The sequence below is a fragment of the Taudactylus pleione genome, unplaced genomic scaffold (assembly GCF_031769625.1).
Source record: "Taudactylus pleione unplaced genomic scaffold, aTauple2 ptg000012l, whole genome shotgun sequence".
NCBI lineage: Eukaryota > Metazoa > Chordata > Amphibia > Anura > Myobatrachidae > Taudactylus > Taudactylus pleione.
The window spans coordinates 19,498,717-19,522,316 of NW_028284415.1; the positions used below are offsets into that span (position 1 = coordinate 19,498,717).

Sequence of the window (23,600 nt, forward strand, 5' to 3'; positions counted from 1 at the left end):
GCTTACTAATACCTCGGATGATGCTCCTATTTCATGCAACCTGACATTCATAGCTTTATTCTCCCTTACGCACCCTAGCTGCTGTCCTAGCAGCCATCTGCTCTTTTAATCAGTTGGCTCTACACTTTAGAGTTTTCCTAGAGTGTGGGGGCATAATTACAACATTGGATTGGCGGCACTATTCTACTAGAACATAAGTGTGATCCACGCAGGGGACCTGGTTGGGTTCCTGTTCAGTATCTGTTGATATTTTTATCACACTCATATGGTTGTCCTAGTGCTCTGGCCTTGTTGTATGGGATGCTTCCCTATATTGGTAGCTCTTCCTGGGTGGCTGTTGCATTAGGGCTGCTTTACTGCTAGGTTCCTGGTTGTTTTCATACTATGTTCGGGCCAGCAGTTGGTACTGACTACGCACTTCTATCATGTTGGAAGTTGTCTGTTGTTTTCTTTTTAGCGGCAGCATTTCCGTTCCTGTTTTATCCCTGTTTTCATACTGGGTTGTACTTCCGTCTGACCCTCTGAAAGGTATTGTAGTCTCAATCCTCTCTCTCTCTTTCGCCTCGGTCTCATGCCCAGTGGGATCTTCACTCGTTGGAGACTTCTATGGTCTAACCCTTTCACTGGTTAACAACTTTGTTGTAGTTGGACCTCAAGGATGGTTCGGGGCGACTGTTCAGTCTTGTCTTTTGCCTCCCTGCATACTCTTGTTGGGAGTCTGTGGACAGGATCAGCTCTGTATCTGTGGTTTGGTATTGTTATACTTTTATATATGCGATTATGTCCAGCAGTGCTGGGATTCTGCTGTCTGCGGCTGCTGCAGCTGCCTGTTTAGACTCTAATAAGGTTCTCGAGTTTGTGCTCGTTTACTGCCCTTCTCCTATAGATTCTTGTGGGTCTCTCTGCCACCAACAGTCTGGTTTGGTCTATTTCAGCTGAGATTACAGATTCTTAAGTTTCTCACCTGTGTTTGTTCGCTCAACGGCTGTTCTGTTCCTTTTGACTTGAGCTGTAAGTTGTGGAATTTTCTGTGACTGTTTAGTGAGGAGTAGTGTTTGTCTCCTGTGCTACAACACTTGCTCCTCAGCTTACGCTGGGCCTCAGGTTCTTGGCGGTCCCTGTTTCGGTTTGGCCAAGGGATCAGCAAGTTCTCCGCGCTCCCACCCAGGAGGTTGGCTTTGGGACGTCCCCACTGTCTTGAACTCCAGTGTCCCCTAGTGGATGAAGGAGAAAACAGGATTTTGGTACTTACCGATAAATCCCTTTCTCCGATTCCACAGGGGACACTGGACGCCCGCCCAGCGCTGCGTACCTGCCGTTTTGTTTGGTTTCTATAGTTGTGTGACTGCATGTGTTCCCTGCAGTGGGTTCCTCTGTTCTCCTTCAGTCGGTCTTGTTCCGTTCTGTGGTCTTCTCCTTTTCCTCGTTTTTCTGTTGTCCTCCGTCTCCTCTCGGGCTCAGTTCTTAAACTGGGGCTGATGGGGCATAGAGGGGGAGGAGCCAGTCACACTTCTAAATTATTTAAAGTGCCAGGCTCTGCTCTACCACCGTCTATACCCCACTGTCTTGAACTCCAGTGTCCCCTATGGAATCGGAGAAAGGGATTTATCGGTAAGTACCAAAATCCTGTTTTTGTTTCGTTGTGTTATTTAACCAAAGTCTTTATATAATCTTAGGGTACATAAAGAGGAAACGTGTCCTGTGCGTCTAACCATCTGTGTACTGCAGATCATATTATTACACAGATTCTTATTGCCTGCCTGCCAAGATAGCCAGCTTCCCCACCTGTCACAAGGTGACAAACTCAAACCTGGTTTCCAAGCATGGGCAATGAGGTGTTACTCTACTTTGCTGTCTTTTTATGTACTTTTCTGTTTTTATAGCAGACTGCAGCCCTTGCTAAACCTTTGCATCTAAGGGGTAGATTTACTTAAGTTTCTAAAAATAAAAAATAAAGGTGTTGCCCAAAGCAACCAATCAGATTCTGTCTATCATTTTCCAGAATGCCATAGAGAAATGATAGACAGAATCTGATTGGTTGCTATACTACCACTTGGCTTTAGTAAATATGCCCTTAAGTACTTTCTTATTGTATCTCATTACACAGCATGTAGTCCAGGTTAGTGGTCAGTCTCCCCCCTCACAAAGGTCAGCCTGTCGCAGGTGGGGAAGTTTTCTATTTCCTACCAAGCAGCACTGAGGGTTGGATTCAATTGTTCAACCAGCAGCTATGTTTTTAAGGCGCCTGACAGAGTAATTCAGTTGTTGCTCCGTATGAGCGTGGTAAGCGCCAGGATTTAACCAGAACGTTAGACGGGTTTAGCCGGTTTACACAGTTAAACCCTTTCTAATAAGGCGCGAAGAGGGTGATAATTGGGAGCACACGCAGCAATTGAATCGCTCCCTGAGAATCTCAGTATTGCTTTCAGTTGTTGTATAAAGGTAGGTTAGAGGGGCAGGACATGTATCCTAAACTGGAATGTATTATTTTGATTGCACTAATTTATATAAAAGCACTACACTGCTGAGTTAAATTTATACTAATATATTCTTTATAACCATTGATATAATGCTAGTAGTGTTTTAGGGTTGTTTTTCGTTACCCTTGATTACAACACACACATACTGTGTCTGTAATTATATCAGCAGAATAATATTCCCTGTCTTGTATGCAAAAAAGCAGAAGCCAGGAAAAAGTAAAAGGCCAGTGCATAGCAAATATGGATGAGAGCGCAGCACATTTCCACAGCCTCCCCTGCTGCTTTGCCTGGTTTGTTGTAGGTGTGTGAAGAGGCGGAGTGGGGGCGGTGTAAGTGCGTAGACTCATGTTAATGTGATTACCATACAGCGTGTGAGACCCCCCCCAATCCGTGCGTCAGAATCCTCCTGCACCTATGTTTTCTGACCAGAGCTGCTCCAGAAACGAGCCTTGCTACTCTTCTAAAGTTAGACAGGGTTCTATCTTATATAGTAAGATAGAGAAGAATACCCCTTGTTTGGGTGTACTCTTGTTTTATGTTTATGTACAACATTGGAATATAATACAGTCACTTTTATTTATATGCACATAAAAAGAAGAGAATCAGATATCCCATTATACACATACTATACTGGTGGTCCAGTGTCACACTCTATAGATCCTCTAAAATAAGTATTAAACAAATGCGAATAAATTCCCAAGCTATTTGCAAAGATGGCAAAATATAGAAAGTTACCCGTGTATGCGTAAAATAATAAACCAGTTATGCTTATTGTATATTATTCACGTGTCAATTAATGAATTGGCGTCACCTATAGATATTAATATCAGTATTGGAAATTCCCAAATTGTATATATGTGATAACGGGGGCTCCTAAAAAGATCAAAGCTTATAATAAGCAAATTGCACACACCACTAAGAATTAAAGCTTATACAGGTTGAGTCTCCCATATCCAAATATTCCGAAATACGGAATATTCCGAATTACGGAATAATTTTGGCATGACTGAGATAATAAAACCTTTGATTTTTGATGGTTCAATGTACACAAACTTTGTCTAAGGCACAAATTATTAAAAATATGGTATACAATTACCTTCAGGCTGTGTGTATAGGGTGTAAATGAAACATAAATTTATTTCATGTATGTACACAAACTTTGCTTGAGCCACAAAATTATTGAAAATATTGTATGAAATGAGCTGCAGGCTATGTGTATAAGGTGCATATAACACATATATGCATTCTGTGTGTATATTGGGGTATTTGTGTATTTGAAATAATAATTTTGTCCTTCAAACTTTGCTTTCGTCAAAGAATGCTCCTTTTGCAGCAATTACAGCATTGCAGACCTTTGGCATTCTAGCTGTTAATTTGTTGAGGAAATCTGAAGAAATTTCACACCACGCTTCCTGAAGCACCTCCCACAAGTTGGATAGGCTTGATGGGCACTTCTTGCGTGTACCATATGGTCAAACTGCTCCCACTACAGCTCAATGGGGTTGAGATCTGGTGACTGCGCTGGCCACTCCATTACAGACAGAATACCAGCTGGCTGCTTCTTCCCTAAATAGTTCTTGTATAATGTGGAGGTGTGCTTTGGGTCATTGTCCTGTTGGAGGTGGAATTTGGCTCCAATCAAGCGCTGTCCACAGGGTATGGCATGGTGTTGCAAAATGGAGTCATAGCCTTCCTTATTCAAAATCCCTTTTACCTTGTACAAATCTCCCACTTTACCAGCACCAAAGCAGCCCCAGACCATCACATTACCTCCACCGTGCTTGATAGATGGCGTCAGGCACTCTTCCAGCATCTTTTCACTTGTTCTGCGTCTCAGAAATGTTCTTCTGTGTGATCCAAACACCTCAAACTTCGAATCGTCTGTCCATAACACTTTTTTCCAATCTTCCTCTGTCCAATGTCTGTGTTCTTTTGTCCATATTAATCTTTTCCTTTTATTGGAGAGTCTCAGATATGGCTTTTTCTTTGCCACTCTGCCTAGAAGGCCAGCATCCCGGAGTTGCCTCTTCACTGTAGACGTTCACACTGGCGTTTTGCGGATACAATTTAATGAAGCTGCCAGTTGAGGACTTGTGAGGTGTCTATTTCTCGTACTAGAGACTCTAATGTACTTGTCTTCTTGCACAGTTGTGCATCGGGGCCTCCCACTTCTCTTTCTACTCTGGTTAGACTGTTTGTGCTGTTCTCTGAAGGGAGTAGTACACACCGATGTCGGAAATGTTCAGTTTCTTGGCAATTTCTCGCATGGAATAGCTTTCATTTGTAAGAACAAGAATAGACTGTCGAGTTTCACATGAAAGTTCTCTTTTTCTGGCCATTTGGAGAGTATAATCTAACCCACAAATGTGATGCTCCAGATACTCAACTAGCTCAAAGGAATGCTAGTTTTATAGCTTCTCTAATAAGCAAACCCGTATTCAGCTGTGCTAACATAATTGCAGAAGAGTTTTCAAGGGTTTTCTAATTATCCATTAGTCTTCTAACGCGCTTAGCAAACACAATATACCATTAGAACACTGGAGTGTGATGGTTGCTGGAAATGGGCTTCTATACACCTATAGAGATATTCCTTTAAAAACCAGATGTTTGCAGCTAGTATAGTCATTTACCACATTAACAATGTATAGAGTGAATTTCTGATTAATTTAATGTTCCCTTCATTGAAAAAAACTGTGTGCTTTTCTTTAAAAAATAAGGAAATTAAGTGACCCCCCAAAATATATAGATCCAAAAACGGAGGCACTCAGCGAGACTGAACTCAGCGTTGATAAAAATCCTTTAATCCTACGTTTCTGGATTCACTCCCGTCGTCAGGGACAAACAGCAATAATAAAATATGTATGTGTATGTATATGTATATATATATATATATATATATTTCGAATACTATTGACACAGATTCCCATTTACATTCAATTCATTTAGTTACATACTGAAAAGTATCCTAATCAGTCACTAACTTAATGGCTAAATACCCTTTTAGCTATTGCTACTAAACTATTGTTTACCCAGCAATGTCGCTGACGATCCCAGCGCCGAGGGGCCGACATATCGAGTGGTCCGTACACACTGGGCAATCCGGTGCCTGACTGCCCGATATTAGATTTCCTATTAGAATCAAAAGATATCCAGCTTAAGCTTCTTTATCTGCTCATATATAGGACTTTAAGTGCAGTATCTAATCAGTGCAGCTCGTTCTCTGCTCACTGGAGTAACTTGTTTTCCTTAATTTTTCACGGTTAATAGCCTCAAATACTTGCCTTATGGCCACTAATAGTGTTCTATACTGTTGTATAATGTTGTTTGCCACTTTTCTGGGGTACAGGGTGATTTCTCCACTTTTTATGCACCCCTCCCAGGTTGTGCACTGTACAATTATTGCATGGGTATCGCGAATATACTTTTACAATTTCCAGCTTTCTGAAGCGCTCATGCTAAAAATAACCGCCAAAGTGCATGTTAAATTTACTCATAGCAAAATCTCAGCTTAACACGACTGACTGACTGGATCTGTCCCAAAGTGTGGATGGATGGATAAGCATTGGGCTATTAATGCAAAGTGTAGTTCACCACAGGCATAGGCGTAGTCTTTATTTCCATACCTTTTCCAGTGCTCAGGGTGGCGGCAATTCGCACCAGTAGAATTGCACATGTCTATCACCGCCATGTGCATTGCTAAGATCTGTAAATTATATTTTAAAAAAGATAACCCAGAAGCCATGGCGTAGCCTACTGCCGGAGCATTGTAATCCTAGCGAGGACTTTTGTAAGTGGTCCCCGATACTGCGGAATTGCACCTTAAGTGGACCCTTTGGTTAATTTTATTGGTAACTCCTCTTGTATTGCTGTGATAAACAACAGAACAAATCTTTATTTACCATTGCTGTAACGTTATCGTTCTCACCTCATGTTTTTGTCATTTTGAGGCTGCTTTAAAGAAAAAAAAATGTGTTATTGGTTTAGGCCTTTACAAGACTGCTTCTATTGTGTGTAAGTGACAGGTCTTATGTAATACATTTGTTCCTCTTCCTGCAGTGGATCGTATTGTGGGCCTGGACCAGGTAGCTGGGATGACCGAGACAGCATTCGGTTCTGCATACAAAACCAAGAAGGGCATGTTCCGGACAGTGGGGCAGCTGTATAAAGAGTCACTGACCAAACTCATGGCCACACTCCGCAATACTAACCCCAACTTTGTTCGCTGTATTATACCAAACCACGAGAAGCGCGTAAGTATGTGGTAGTTAAGGGGCATTATGTAATCATACCTTTTGGGTTCCTGAGCAGGACACACAATGCACTTTTGTTTTTGGTACTGATTACTCATACTATTTTATATATAGCTTAAAAATGGAAGCAAAATAACTTGTGTGCAGTGGGCTTATGACCATACATAGATGTTTTGAGAATGTAGCTATTCCATTCACTAGAAACTACCTCAGTCATTAACAAATAGGCATATGTAGTAATTACATTGTTCTAGAAATCTTTTGAGATTAGCAAATGCTTCAGTGGGATTTCCCTTTTTAAATTGGTATTGACTTTAATTGTCATTCATCTTGGGTTTTAATTGATCGATTAAATACTTATCCCACACAGGCTGGTAAGCTGGACCCTCACTTGGTGCTAGATCAGCTAAGATGTAATGGTGTTTTGGAAGGTATCCGAATCTGTCGTCAAGGATTCCCCAACCGAATAGTCTTTCAGGAGTTCCGTCAGAGGTATTGGATAAATGATTAACTATTACACTTGTTTGTAATTGTGTTTTGTTTTGTTTGTTTGTGATTTTTTTTTTTATAGCAAAAAATAAATACTCTTAATAAATGTCCTTTTAGAGAATATTATTTTTATGTGCCCCCATCACCTACTTTCACAGCAATCGTGAATGCTATTTTAAGGACAAAAATTATAATTTTGATAATGAAGCCTGTGAATTTATTTGTAACCAGTCCCTTCACCAAGACACACTATTTGTTTATCCTGCTCTTGATTTTGTTTGATACTACAATCACAACTCCACTTAAGGTGCTCATCCACTTAAAGACATGAAAACGACTTCACGATTATGACATTGTAATCGCGCAGTCGGTTGTTCAGTGTAAGCACATCACAGACTGACAAACAGTCGTTCAGTGAAGGCACATCAATCATCTGCAAACATGTTGAACCTGACGTTATTGTCAGGTTGTCCAGCATGTTTGCCCAATGATGGATGTCTAAATGACCAGCGGGAGCGTGCATCGCTGGTCGTTTTAGACATTTTTGCAAACGATTTGCAAACAATTTATGAACGGTATAACGATATAGTTCAATCGCTCAACTTAACCGTCTAGTGGATGGGCACCTTTACTTTCTCTATTGACAATCTATTGACAATCCATTAACCAACATCTGTTTATAATACTTACAAGTGTTTTTGTGTGGTACCTCTTTTGGTGTTTTTTTGCTCAGCAAGCCTCTGTGACTGAATTAGGTCTTGTTTTGATTTTGAATAGCACTTCAGTTTTAAAGTTTGTCGAGTAAATAAATTGTGAGGACCAAAAGCGAGGCTGAGGACATAGTAAATGGTGGGAATATGTTCAGAATGCACAGTAATGCAGTCAGTAGCATATTCATTCTGATAGGTGGGCTTGTAGGACTCTTTGTTTGGGTCAGATCATCTTTATTTATCTCCATCTGCTTCTCCTGCTTTAAAGTGGGTTAGGATAGAACAACCAGTAGTCAATCAAGAGACGAGTGTGTCGAACTTGCGCAAGACTGACTTTACCACTCGCATGACTATTAGTGAGGACAAAGCTATGTGTGACACACAGTATCACGATGAGAGGAGGGAAATGGAAGCAATCAGAAAGACACAGACTAAGAACTAGATATTGGAAAGAGCAGAGTCCCCTGCGGCATTGTATAGTTATACAGTCTCCTCTGAAAGTGTTGGGGTCAAAAATGTGGTGTCAAACGTAACTATATAAAACAGAATTCATACACTATACCTCTTTTAATATGTTTTGGCTCCCTCTCTAGTTTTTTTTCTTGAAATTGACTAACGACAGCGCAGATTACAGAGATGTTAGTCTTTCACCATTTTGCTGCAGCACAGAGAAACATAACTTGAAGGAACCTTCACTTTGATATTCCTGCTTTGTTGGCTTCTCCTAGTATGCAGCAAGCACTATATCTGTGTACAGAAAGACCTCTACAACCGAGATACTTTTTTTCCATCATGAAAGGTGTTCCTAGCATGGATTTTTTTCTCTAGGGTACTTGAGCTCCTTAGTAAGTGGTGGCCTTGAATTTTCTTTATTCTCCAGGTAGTTTACCACTCACCTCCCCTTTCACACCTTCTCCCCAACGTAAATGTACCCGTTGTAAATAGGTCACATCAGAGTTATAAGCTTGCACTCTGCAAAAAGAGACGACCTATGCTAATGTTGATGGGGAAAACTTGTTCTCTCTTCTCTCTCCTCCAGGTATGAAATTCTCACCCCCAACGCTATTCCTAAAGGATTTATGGATGGAAAGCAAGCATGTGAGCGGATGGTAAGAGGGGGCACATATTTAAACCTTGGTGCTTGATTATATACTGTGATGTTCCATGAGATGATGACCTTGCAACCTTTTGACAGTTACCTTTCCACTACAGATCCGGGCTCTTGAACTAGATCCAAACCTTTTCCGGATTGGCCAGAGTAAGATCTTCTTCCGTGCAGGTGTGCTGGCACATCTGGAAGAGGAGAGAGACCTCAAGATAACGGACATCATTATCTACTTCCAAGCAGTCTGCAGGGGCTATCTGGCCAGAAAGTGAGTATAGAACAGGATAATATATCATAATCATGGAGTAGATATGGTGAGAGAGATTGAATGCATAAGATGGGAAGGCATTGTGACCGCAAGGATATGTAATTTTTAACATTACTTTTAACCAGTGTTCTTTTAAAATGCTTTTGTACAGTATATGAGCCCTAAAGGTGCTATAAAACAGAACTCATGGTGGTTTGAGTTATGAAATAAAACAGAAGGCCTGTGTGTTTCTTCCAGGGCCTTTGCCAAAAAGCAGCAGCAGCTAAGTGCATTGAAAGTTCTACAGCGGAATTGTGCAGCCTACCTGAAACTGCGACACTGGCAATGGTGGAGACTCTTCACTAAGGTGCATACTACGCTTTGTCCAGGCAACACTTTGTGTCCATTGCTTTTTCTTTAGAATATGGAATACCATATATGTTAATAGAGGCCAGTTTTAAAAATGTATATTGCAATCAGATGTACCCATTTCCATTCTGTAGTTTGAGATTTTGGTGTTGTTGTCCGCTTTTTACTATTTTAATGTGCCTGTGTTCCTTTCTCTAATATTGCAATCTTATAGTAAGACCCTAATATGTTTGCTTTGAGAGCAGAAACGGCAGGCTATGTGACTTCTATCTATGGGTCCTGTATTTATCAGGTGAAGCCATTGCTGCAAGTCACTCGGCAGGAAGAGGAGCTGCTGGCCAAAGATGAAGAGCTGCTGAAGGTGAAGGAGAAACAGTGTAAAGTGGAGGGAGAACTCGTAGAGATGGAGAGGAAACACCAGCAGGTGTGTGGAAGACGTTAGATATGATGTGCTAATAGCAGCTTGCCCTCTGTCAGAAGGAGACATTATAAAGGGTGGTGGGAACTACAAGGGCATAGTTTTTTTAGGGGTGTTGCTATTAGTACACAGTGTAAGTGATGTTGGAACAAGACTAGAAAAAGTAAAATGTGTGGCATAGTCCACCACCATCTGTGCATTTATTCTACATAAGAAAAATAAGACATTTGGTTCAAATTAACTCACACAATGTGGTGTTGTTTTTTTTTTTGTTAGAAAGATAAATGCACAATGATTTCAAATAATATTTCCATGTGGGTGTGTGTGTATATATATGTATGTATGTATATATATATATATATATATATATATATATGTGTGTATATATATATATATATATATATATATATATATATATATATAAAAATGCAAAACAGCGGCACTCACGGGGCTGGATAAAGAAGAGTCAGGTACACAATGGGTGTATGTGATTCGACGTTTCAGTCGGTGAGGACTTTTATCAAGAACCGAAGTCCTCACCGACTGAAACGTCGAATCACATACACCCATTGTGTACCTGACTCTTCTTTATCCAGCCCCGTGAGTGCCGCTGTTTTGGATTTTTATTCAACAGGTCTTCTCTACCTCAGATGGCACCTGGGCAAGTATTTTTGGTTATTATGGAGTGCCGGCCTCAGTGACTTTGTATGTATATATGTATGTATATATATATGTATATGTGTATATATATATATATATATATATATATATATATATGTGTGTGTCAGAGAAAATCCGGCACTCCGGTATAGCTACAACACAGTCAGGTGCCTTTCCCAGAGTAAAAGTATCCAAAGCAAAGACGGATGGCACTCTGACAATAAATGAATCCAATAAAGACGCTAAAGAGACAGCCCTTATGGTCGACGTTTCGGAGTCCTACTCCTTTATCAAGACATACACAAATGACAATACAAACCCAAACCTTATATTGCTTCACCCAGTGTTCACACACCTCTCTGGATTAAGCCCGCGTCGGAGACCGGATGACGTCACCAGGTGCTCATAGCGCTGACGTCCCGACCATCTCTCCGGGGCGTGATTAAAACATGTTTACCTTCACCATGACAACTGGGTAGACGGAGCAAGGGATAAATGGCAGCTTAAAATGGACAATATTAAACATAATACATTACAAATCAATTGACTACATGGAGACATAACTGGTCATAATCGGAACAGCAGAGAAAATATTATGATAATACTTCAAGCATTCGCATGCTGTAGTAGGAGCCGAAAATGTTAAATACTCTATTAATGTAAATTAGAAAAGAATAAGCCCCATAATGGCAGCCAAAGCTAGCACAACTATAGAACATCACTGACATTAAAATAAAGCCTAGCTAAAGGAAATTATAAGAAACAGCTATAGGACATCATTTCATTGAGTCCGTGTGGATGTACGGTATTCAAAATATGCATCCATTTTGTCTCCAGTTGTAACAATTTACGACCCCTGTCTCCTCCTCTGGGACTGGGGGGGACCCAGTCAATCATCTTATATCTGATGGTAGAAAGTCCGTGCTTGAAATCCCTAAAGTGCCGAGCTACTGGTAATTCAGAAGTTTTTCCATCGATGGCTGCCCTAATACTGGACCGATGTAGAGCCATCCTTTCTTTTAGCTGCCTTGTGGTTTTCCCAATGTACAATAAACCGCATGGGCATCTGATATAATAGATCACAAAGCGGCTAGTGCAAGTTAATGCATACTTTATCTGGAATTTCTTTCCAGTATAGGGATGTACAAATGTATCACCCTTCTCCAGGCTACTACAGGTAATGCAGCCCATGCATCTAAAATTGCCAGGTTTACGGGAAAGAAAATGCTCAATTTTGGGCTCACAGTGTGCAGAAATGTCACTGTGCACTACAATGTTTTTTATGTTCTTGCCTCGTCTAAACGATGGTAATAAAGTCGTATTCCGTAATGCTGGCAATCTCTCATCTCCGGATACTATAGGCCACAGTTCTTTAACTTTTTGGGTAATTATTGGACTGATAAAAGAGTAGTCTTGGGTCCAAACAACTTGATGATCCACTTTTTTTGTCTGTTTTAATGTAGTGTCTCTCGATAATCGCAATACTTTTTCTTTGGCAAGCTTTAAGGTTTTATACTTATAACCCCGTGTTAAGAATTTTTTCAACATTTCATCAATTTGTTTGATAGCATCAAGCCTATCGCTACAGATACGACAGATTCTTAGGAACTGGGAAAAGGGGAGACCTCGCTTCAGCGCTGGTGGATGATCACTTCCAGCTTGTAGCAGCGTATTCCTGTCCGTGCTTTTAAAATATATCGATGTTGTAAATCTATTATCATCTATATTTACAGCCACATCCAGATAGTGTACTGAACGGAAACTGTAGTCATAGGTGAATTTTATCGCAGGATCACCTTGATTAACAGTTAACATCATCTGTTTAAAGCTTTCCTCTCCCCCGGCCCAGACCAAAACTATGTCATCTATGTAACGACAATAAGTAATTATATTCTTTGCTATGTCAGGATCTGAAAAAAACAAATCTTTCTCAATTTGAAACATAAAACAATTAGCAAAGCTTGGGGCTACGTAAGAACCCATTGCGCAGCCAGAGCGTTGAATGTAAAACTTATTGTCGAAAAGAAAGTAATTACGGGATAATGTTAATTCCAGAAGCTGCAGAAAAAATTGTAAATCGGGTCCCTGATATGTCAAATTGTTAGATAATAATCTCCTTATTGCTTCAATCCCCCTATCATGGTGGATGCTGGTATACAGACTTGTCACATCGATGGTACATAACAGATGTTGATCTTTCACAGGTGTTAAATTTTGTAATTTTAAGATAAATGCCGTGGTGTCCTTTAAAAAGGTAGATTGACTTTGTACCACTGACTGCAAGAAATAATCCAAATATTGCGATATTGTATAGTACAGGGAATCTCGGGCTGATATTATAGGCCTTCCAGGAGGGGTAACAGAATTTTTGTGCAATTTTGGGATAGTATATAGTAGAGGGACTTTAGGCCATTCTTGTGTCAACGCATCTTTAATAGACCTAGAGATGAACATCCGCTCTAATGCCTGATTAAGAATGTTATCTAATTCTCTTTTAAAGATATCAGTCGGATCCTGAGAAAGTAGTTCATACACCTTGGAATCACTTAATTGAGTGTAAATTTCATGTTTATAGGCAGCAATATCCTGAACGACAATCGCCCCGCCTTTGTCGGCGGGACGAATGACCACATCTTTATAATTCCCAAAATCTTTTAAAGCTTTATTTTCATTTACAGATAGGTTAGGTATGGGCATATTCACAGTTGTTAAATTGTCATTCAGGATTCTATAAGTTCTGCTGGTAACCTATTTAATGGCTGCATTTTTAGATGTAGGTTCAAATGTGGAACTGCGTATAAACAGAAGAGGCTTTCCTAGATTATTAGGAGCTTCACCAAAGTGTTCCTTCAATCTCAGACGGCGATTGAGTTTGTACAAATCAACCTTGCTGTGGAATAAGTTAGGCTTTACAGAAGGCACAAAAGAAAGCCCTTTATTGAGCACTTTGAGTTCATCTAAGGTCAGGTTTCTAGAGGATAGATTGAATACTAGATCCTCCTTTTGTACACCTTTCTTGTACGTCTGCGCCCACTGGCCGCCCCTCCGGGTATAGGTTCTGGCGGGACTTCGTCCTGTCCCCCGGTTGCTACCCCTAAAGGGGGTTTCTGAGTAAGCGTATTCTGTATTCCCTTTGCACATTCTGACCCACTGGAGGATATACCTCCACTGGATGTATCTGTATCTAAACCAAACCTCCTTGGTTGTCTATATCTTGGTCGTCTATCAGGGACCTGGGACTTGATACTATTAGTTGTGGAAGAATCCGCAAGAGAACTGTCCGTTGTAAGGGATAAAATTAAAACTTTTGAGTCTTTGCACAAAGATACGCTTAATTAAAGCAGATATTTCAGGAGACTGGCTGAATAAATTGAGCTCACAGGTTGACAAATATAAAGCTGATTTAATGAAATTAAAAAAATTTAAATTACAAACAGTGGAACGTGATTACACTGAACACAATATCTACAGTTGGGTGAATAATCGGACCCAGGTCCCTGATAGACTACCAAGATATAGACAACCAAGGAGGTTGGTTTAGATACAGATACATCCAGTGGAGGTATATCCTCCAGTGGGTCAGAATGTGCATAGGGAATACAGAATACGCTTACTCAGAAACCCCCTTTAGGGGTAGCAACCGGGGGACAGGACGAAGTCCCGCCAGAACCTATACCCGGAGGGGCGGCCAGTGGGCGCGGACATACAAGAAAGGTGTACAAACTGAGGATTTAGTATTCAATCTATCCTCTAGAAACCTGACCTTAGATGAACTCAAAGTGCTCAATAAAGGGCTTTCTTTTGTGCCTTACAATTTTTTCTGCAGCTTCTGGAATTAACATTATCCCGTAATTACTTTCTTTTCGACAATAAGTTTTACATTCAACGCTCTGGCTGCGCAATGGGTTCTTACGTAGCCCCAAGCTTTGCTAATTGTTTTATGTTTCAAATTGAGAAAGATTTGTTTTTTTCAGATCCTGACATAGCAAAGAATATAATTACTTATTGTCGTTACATAGATGACATAGTTTTGGTCTGGGCCGGGGGAGAGGAAAGCTTTAAACAGATGATGTTAACTGTTAATCAAGGTGATCCTGCGATAAAATTCACCTATGACTACAGTTTCCGTTCAGTACACTATCTGGATGTGGCTGTAAATATAGATGATAATAGATTTACAACATCGATATATTTTAAAAGCACGGACAGGAATACGCTGCTACAAGCTGGAAGTGATCATCCACCAGCGCTGAAGCGAGGTCTCCCCTTTTCCCAGTTCCTAAGAATCTGTCGTATCTGTAGCGATAGGCTTGATGCTATCAAACAAATTGATGAAATGTTGAAAAAATTCTTAACACGGGGTTATAAGTATAAAACCTTAAAGCTTGCCAAAGAAAAAGTATTAAGATTATTGAGAGACGCTACATTAAAACAGACAAAAAAAGTGGATCATCAAGTTGTTTGGACCCAAGACTACTCTTTTATCAGTCCAATAATTACCCAAAAAGTTAAAGAACTGTGGCCTATAGTGTCCGGAGATGAGAGATTGCCAGCATTACGGAATACGACTTTATTACCATCGTTTAGACGAGGCAAGAACATAAAAAACATTGTAGTGCACAGTGACATTTCTGCACACTGTGAGCCCAAAATTTATCATTTTCTTTCCCGTAAACCTGGCAATTTTAGATGCATGGGCTGCATTACCTGTAGTAGCCTGGAGAAGGGTGATACATTTGTACATCCCTATACTGGAAAGAAATTCCAGATAAAGTATGCATTAACTTGCACTAGCCGCTTTGTGATCTATTATATCAGATGCCCATGCGGTTTATTGTACATTGGGAAAACCACAAGGCAGCTAAAAGAAAGGATGGCTCTACATCGGTCCAGTATTAGGGCAGCCATCGATGGAAAAACTTCTGAATTACCAGTAGCTCGGCACTTTAGGGATTTCAAGCACGGACTTTCTACCATCAGATATAAGATGATTGACTGGGTCCCCCCCAGACCCAGAGGAGGAGACAGGGGTCGTAAATTGTTACAACTGGAGACAAAATGGATGCATATTTTGAATACCGTACATCCACACGGACTCAATGAAATGATGTCCTATAGCTGTTTCTTATAATTTCCTTTAGCTAGGCTTTATTTTAATGTCAGTGATGTTCTACAGTTGTGCTAGCTTTGGCTGCCATTATGGGGCTTATTCTTTTCTAATTTACATTTAATAGAGTATTTAACATTTTCGGCTCCTACTACAGCATGCGAATGCTTGAAGTATTATCATAATATTTTCTCTGCTGTTCCGATTATGACCAGTTATGTCTCCATGTAGTCAATTGATTTGTAATGTATTATGTTTAATATTGTCCATTTTAGGCTGCCATTTATCTCTTGCTCCATCTACCCAGTTGTCATGGTGAAGGTAAACATGTTTTAATCACGCCCCGGAGAGATGGTCGGGACGTCAGCGCTATGAGCACCTGGTGACGTCATCCGGTCTCCGACGCGGGCTTAATCCAGAGAGGTGTGTGAACACTGGGTGAAGCAATATAAGGTTTGTGTTTGTATTGTCATTTTGTGTATGTCTTGATAAAGGAGTAGGACTCCGAAACGTCGACCAAAAGGGCTGTCTCTTTGACAATAAATTAATCCAATAAAGATGCTAGAGTGCCATCCGTCTTTGCTTTGGATAGATATATATATACACACACACAGTATAAATATAATATGTATATTGTAAATGATAGCTATGTGTGCCCTAGACTCCTGGTGGACAGAGGCTAATTGGCAACATTGATTGCACAGCAGCTGTGAGATATAAGGTGTGTTAGTTGTCAGTCTGTCTCTTACAGACCTGTGGGGATCCAGTCAATATCCCGGCAATCTGGATGCCGGTGCTTAGACTGTCAGAATCCCGGCGCCGGCATCCCGATGGTAATTACTGCAGTTGGGGGGGGGGGGGGGGGGGTTTAGGGTTAGATTTATGGGGGGGGTTGTCGGAGGTTAGCTTTAGGCACTAGGGGGGAAAATTAAGTTTAGGACCCGGGGAGGGAGGGTTAGGATACTAACCCACAAGTGTCGGTGTCCTAACCCTGTCGGGATTCTGACCGCCAGGATCCCAGACACAACCCGACCTGTGTTAGGCTATTCTTTCTTTAAAAATTCTAGCAGTCTTCCCCACATATAGAGGACCACAGGGGCATTTGATGTAAAATACGACAAATTTGGATGTACATGTGAGAGGGTAGCATATTTGGTATTTCTTTCCCGAACGTGGGTGTGTAAAGGAGTCTTCTGTATCCAGGTAATAATAAGTTACACATCCTAAGCACTTAACATTCCTGGTTTTCTGATCAATCATTTTGTTTTTACTGTTGTCATACAGAAATGTAATGGAGTTGTCTGAAGTATTGGTAACTTCCATCCTTGTCACAAACTCAACCTTGGACCCTGAACATAAAAGAAAGATATCATCTATGTATCTGGTATAGCCTCTGATATTTTGGGGCAGTTCAGGTTGTGCAAAAAATAAATCCCTCTCCTCCTCAAACATAAATGCGTTTGCGAAGCTCGGAGCAATGCGGGAGCCCATTGAGCAGCCTAGTCTCTGAAAATAAAACTATTCATCAAACCAAAAATAATTCCTGGATTTTGTCAATTCTAAAATTTTGACCAAAAAAAAATCAATATCTGGGCCCTCATAGTGTGAATTATTTCTTACAAGCGCCCTGTAGCCTCTATTATGCAGGATGTTTGTGTAAAGACTTATGCCATCCATGTTCTGACGGTAGTGTTATGTCTTATAGTTTGTGAATGAACAAGGTAGTATCCTTTCAAAAAGATATTTTCTGCCTGTATAATTGGCTGTAAATAAAAATATAGACATTTGGAGACACTGACCCTCCAGTGTAAATGATGTACAGTACCGGTGGGTTAGGAGCACTCTTATGAAGTTTTGGAATAGTGTGATCCAAGACTTCACGTTTCACCTCTCCTTTAGAGTGTCCACAACTTTTTTTGGTAATGTGTTCTTCTACTGCTTGCATCAATACAGTACTGTCCAGTTCCTTATCGAAGATTTGTGTGGGATCCAGAATAACAATAAACCTTAATATAGAGAGCGTTGCTTCAATTAAAGGTATTCTCTTATTAACTGGTGAAAAAAATCATTTAGATATACCAAATATTCTTACTTAATAGCAATTATCATAAAGAAGAACAATTAGAAAGTGGTAAATAACACAAAATGTACAATAACTTGTCAAGCTGTATTATTTATCTTTCTAGTTGTTAGCAACCATATATATCCATACAAACACTTCACTCTAATGAAAATAGATATAAAATGACTGATTCATGCACTACTTACAATTCATTAGTGGCTAAAACAATAGACAATAATAAATAGCAAATTGTCTATTTTTCCATTATTAGCAACAATACATAACCACACAAACTTAATTGCATAAAAAAATACTGATTATTGCACCATATATAGTTTAACAGTAAGATTAGTAAGCAGCTGTAAAGAATTGTTAGTCCATGTCCATGTTAGTAAGCTTACTTTGAACACTTAATCCGACAGACCAGTCAGCCAGAGCCCAAGCAGCGCTTCCAGAACCGGGATCAAAGCACACCCGATCAGCTCACCAGCGCTCTCATTAAATGTGTAACGCGTTTCTCCATCTATCTCCAATAGTCAGCGGCTTCATCACTATATAGTGTTTTTTTGGTTTTACATGAGAAGTTAGCTATTTCCTCTGTGGGAGTAGCAGCTCAATTAATTGAATTTTTGCCACTAGTTAGACCAGCGCCCTATTTTTTTGTTTATCTTCATGTAACAAGCCATAGACCCTATCATCCAATAGTTGAGAATAAGTTTCCGATTTATAGGAGGAAATTATTTGCATCGCAATACCTCCTTCCTTATTCGCAGGACAATTAGTAATGTCCTTGCTTTTAAGCACGAGGGCTGTATCATTTGTGCACCTTTTTAATCTCATTCTTTAATCTTGATGTAAAACCTCTAATGGTCGGGTTGGCGAAAATCCGATTAAAGTTGTTGGAGCTTTTCTTTAAAGGTAAGGTATTTAGCTCTGTACCACACCAAAGTGTTCTTTAAGACGTCTAATCAATATGTGTCTATTACTATTGAACGTATTAGGTCCACTAGTTGGATCAAATGATAGTCCTTTATCAAGACTGGTCATAGTGCCCATGCTGACCCCTGTCCACCACAAAAAGCGCCTACAATGGGCACTTGAGAATCAGAACTGGACCATGGAGTCATAGAAGAAGGTGGCCTGGTTTGATGAATCACAATCACTTTTACATGATGTGGACGTCTGGCTGTGTTTGCGTCGTTTACCTGGGGAAGCGATGCCACCAGGATATACTATGGGAAGAAGTTAAGCCTGTGGAGGTAGTGTGTAGCTCTGGGCAGTATTCTGCTGGGAAACCATAGGTGGTATTCATTTGGATGTTACTTTTTTCATGTACTACCTATCTAAACATTGTTGCAGACCAAGTACATCCCTTCATGGCATCAGTATTCCCTGATGGCAGTGGTCTCTTTCAGCAGGATAATGTCACCCTGCAAAATATAAATGTATTATATAATTCTGGATTTTTATTTTTGTACATTGCAAGAACTTTGCTTCTCTCATATTAGCAGTAATGTTTCTTGGAAGGTTGACCAGCATGGTGGTTTTGGAGACAGTGCTGGTTAGATGAGAACAGGGTAGATAATATCACAGCAAAGTTAATAGAACATCAATGTTCTACGTCTGATAACTTTGAATTTATCCTTCAGCTGGTAGAGGAGAAAAACATTCTGGCTGAGCAGCTCCAAGCAGAGACAGAGCTGTTTGCAGAGGCTGAAGAGATGAGAGCCCGTCTTGCTGTTAAGAAACAAGAGCTGGAAGAGATATTGAGGGATTTGGAGATTCGCATGGAAGAAGAGGAAGAGAGGAACCAAGTCTTGCAGAATGAGAAGAAGAAGATGCAGACACACATCCAGGTATAATAAAACCCTTCATTAGTCATGATGGCTTAATATGCACATTTTGGTGTTTAACTGGATTGTCCATATTCTTACCTCTGAGCCTAATTCAGAGATGGTTTATGTACACTTCCAATGTTTTTGGATCAGCGCAGAAGCCGCACTACAATGTTCTCCATACACTGCAGCATGATTAACATGCTGCTGGCGTATGGGGGTGGTGACAGGCAGCGTGCCACAAAATGGGGGCCTGTCAGCCCAGTTTTCTGGACACGCTAAAGGTAGTGGCTTCAGCAGCGTGAATTTCCGGTCATCCTAAGTAACCTAAGCGTTTTTCAGATGACCGATGTTCACACAGATGATTGGTTGCTGTGTTTTCGGACGCAGCAGCAGATCAAAGAAGCCGGCAGGGGGCGTCTATTTACACAAGAAGTCTCCTGCGGCATTAGCATACTATCACTCAACACTGTGATATGTGTCCATTTCTGAATCGGGCCCTCTGTACCAGATACATATTGGTTGCTTCCAGTCTGCACAAATGTAACATGTCTACTGTACACGCAAAACAATTATAAGATGTCTATTCCCTACCCAAGGATCTGGAGGAACAGTTGGATGAGGAGGAAGCTGCTCGACAGAAGCTGCAATTGGAGAAAGTAACCGCAGAAGCAAAAATAAAGAAAATGGAGGAAGATATCCTCCTGCTAGAGGACCAGAACTCAAAGTTTATTAAGGTGAGTTGCATCATAAGGCTGAGATTCACTGTTGATGTTGGCATAAATATTTATTATTACTTAACTGAGTTTAAAGCCGTCCGATGACAGCTACTAGAGGACAGCATATTGCAGAGAGTTCTTATGCCTTTAGACCTGAACTTTGCGGTGCAACGCAAAGGAGATGCAAGATAATCTTGCATGATAATTGTGTAGGCATAATCGCCTCATGGTACAAGGTACTACTTATGAAACTGTTTTATGTACAACTAAGTCTGATGCATATCTGCTTGATATTTATTGGTGGGTCTTCTCCAATCTGGAGATTACAATGGCTTGTTTTCCATAGGGTATGATTTTTTTTTTTGTCTCCTGAGCAGCTTCCTATAATTCTCTAAATTGTACTGTATTGCATTCTTCAGGAGAAAAAGCTGATGGAGGAGCGAATTGCAGAATGTACCACGCAACTGGCAGAGGAAGAAGAGAAAGCAAAAAATTTGGCTAAGCTGAAGAACAAACAGGAGATGATGATCACTGATCTAGAAGGTACATTATGGCCAGTTTCAAGTTTAATGTTAGTTTTTCCTTTGGGGTTACCATTAGAACTTCTAGTACTAACATTTCTCTTTCTAGGAGGAAACCTATGATTGGTAACCTTCACCTTCTAGGGGGCAGGTCATTGGAAGAAAACTTCCTTGTAGCTCTCTTGTCTCTCGCACTTGTGACCAGTTTTAATTTTTATATTTATTATCCACTATCCTTTGTACAGATGTGTCCACATACATCTATCCTCGTGGGAGCTCTGTGAGCCTCGGTAGCGCCGAGCATCTTTCATGCAACTTTTTACCTTCAAATGCATCTTATTTGCACAGTGATGCGAATAGTTGGCAAAAAGCTAACTAGCTTATGCTGATTAAAGTGATATGCAGCATGCCTATGTTCTCTGTGACTGTGTTGCATGACTTTTAGGCATTGTTCATTGCCTCCCACTACCCAAGAAGGTCCTGCCCTTGACGCTTTTATCTTTGTCTAGAAAGGCGTCAGGGGCAGGATCTTGTGCTTTCACAACATTTATCTAGCATTTGTGGCATAACTGTTCAAGCTATGATCCTCAGATAGAAGGGTCTGAACAAAATAAAAGTCTAGTCTTAATTGGAACATGCTCCAGACAGAGTGATCCTCCTTTTCACTTGTATTCATCTATGGAAACACTGGCTTTAGGTGCGTTCTATAGGAGCTTGTGCACTAGAAATCTACCTCCAAATGCTCAAGCTCCTCCTCACTGTAACTCCATAAGCTACTGCAGCTTCAATTCTTCTGAAGTGCTTGCTGACGTTGTATGCTGTTTTCATTGTCTTCCATGACCAGGCACCTGGAGCTTGTGTGTGATATCCAACAGTAGTATATTTTGGTAGTGGACCCTGGGGATAGGTGCTATTCCTAGCCACCACCACGTCCTTGGTGGGCTTCCCACAATTCTTTTCTTTTGCTGGCCTGTCTCTGTCTCTAGCTTCTATATCCACATTGAATTGTGCACTATGACTTTTAATTTGTTTCTTCTGATATGTCTGGGAAGGGGAAGTGCGTCCAGGTCAAGCCTGTGGGAAAGACAGCGGTAAGAGTTTAGTTTGTCTGTTCCAGATGCTAATCCAAATTGTTCTGTATCCAGTCTGAAGCAGATGCCCATGCATGGTATTTGAGGTAGAGAACCAGCAACTACTCTTACTGTGGGGGCACCCACTGAATTAGCACAGCCTGTCTTTGACCTGTCTTTTGCCAAACTCAAGTGGCTTGCTACACATCTTAAAGAACTGAGCAGGGTATCCCACCTTCTCTGCTCCTTCCACAAAAGGCAATAGGGAGCAACTTCTCATCCCTTGTGCCATTTAAGCCACTTCCCTGCAACATCTCAAAGCGAGGTCGGCACATGGTGTGACTGTTTTCCTGTTCCTTGGAAAGGGTTATGGAATCTCCCACCACATCAGAATTTCCAGCTTCCAGGGGTTCACCAAACTTGGGAAGTATTAAACTCTTGAGTAATTACCGTGGATTGTGTGCTTTTGTCGCCATCGCACATGGATCCATACATCGGAGGCGTGACTAATGAAAGAGAGGAGAACCAACAACTGGGGTTTGCAAGCGCAGATGCTACTAGGCTTGACAGTTACTGTTTGGCCGGAGTGGGGGAATCCTTTCCCAGTTTCCTACAGGGCATCAATTGAGCAGCTTTGTCAATTTAACAGGCCTCTGGTATTCTGGCCTTACATTACCAAAGATTTGCAAATTCATTGTTCTTGTGTTGTGTACAGAAAATGTTTAACATAGCCTCCTGTAAGTCAGCTGTCGGAGGTCTCCAGGTTTCCAATGTTCCCCAGTAAGCTGATGGAGGAATTGTGGTTTTTGTACTTGGCTTAAAATACCTCTCCCTTTGGTAACCCTTTACTCTCTGGCTCTCTCCTTAAATTCAAGTTTCTGGTTGTAGGAGGACAACAGCTTCATAATTTTTTTTTTTGCCTTCACTAGTTTTATGTTATAAAGTGGAGGTAACTGTCTATTTACAGTCCTTATGGCAACCTATTTACAGTGTGCATTGCTTTTCTCTTGCTATAGTGATGTATACAACTGTCCTTTTTACTGACGAAAAAGAAAATTGATTTTCTTATACTTGCCACTAAATCTTTCTCCCCTTGGAGGCACCCAGACCAGCCCACACACTAGTGCTTTGTCTCCATCGTCTGTGTCTCCTTCCTTTTTTTTTTTTATACATATATTTTCCGACGGGCCGACCTATAGTACTGTGGGGTACACATTGAGCCATGTGATGGACGACGGAACGATTCCTCATTCCGTCCTTCATTACCTGCAATGGCACTGCATGTGATAGCGTCCGGTTGGCCGTGCAGCATGGCTGACCGGATTATATCACATGCGACCGCTGGAGCGCACAACTAGTCCCTTAACATTTTGCGATCCGCATGATATATCGTTCCGATCAGAGTCGGAACAATAGATCGTTCGATGGATCGAATAGTGTGTACCCGGCTTTACTCTGTCTTCAGAGGTAAAGACTTAATGCTAAGTACAGATAATTTACTTTTTCTCAAGTAATCATTTAACTTGGCCTTCACTTTTTCTCTTTTTATCTTGTTTAA

General features: G+C 40.7%; 1 protein-coding gene across 3 annotated transcripts in view; it reads left to right on the forward strand.

The window, feature by feature from the left end:
• Positions 1-23,600, forward strand: part of MYH10 (myosin heavy chain 10) — a 190,638-nt gene that overhangs the window by 155,422 nt on the left and 11,616 nt on the right. For all 3 annotated transcript variants that reach the window (XM_088468837.1, XM_088468841.1, XM_088468846.1), the window contains 9 exons: positions 6,537-6,730; positions 7,101-7,222; positions 8,969-9,038; positions 9,142-9,302; positions 9,540-9,648; positions 9,943-10,074; positions 19,547-19,753; positions 20,332-20,469; positions 20,871-20,994. In XM_088468837.1, coding sequence (XP_088324963.1) covers positions 6,537-6,730; positions 7,101-7,222; positions 8,969-9,038; positions 9,142-9,302; positions 9,540-9,648; positions 9,943-10,074; positions 19,547-19,753; positions 20,332-20,469; positions 20,871-20,994 — 1,257 coding nt within the window. The remainder of the gene's footprint in view (positions 1-6,536; positions 6,731-7,100; positions 7,223-8,968; positions 9,039-9,141; positions 9,303-9,539; positions 9,649-9,942; positions 10,075-19,546; positions 19,754-20,331; positions 20,470-20,870; positions 20,995-23,600) is intronic.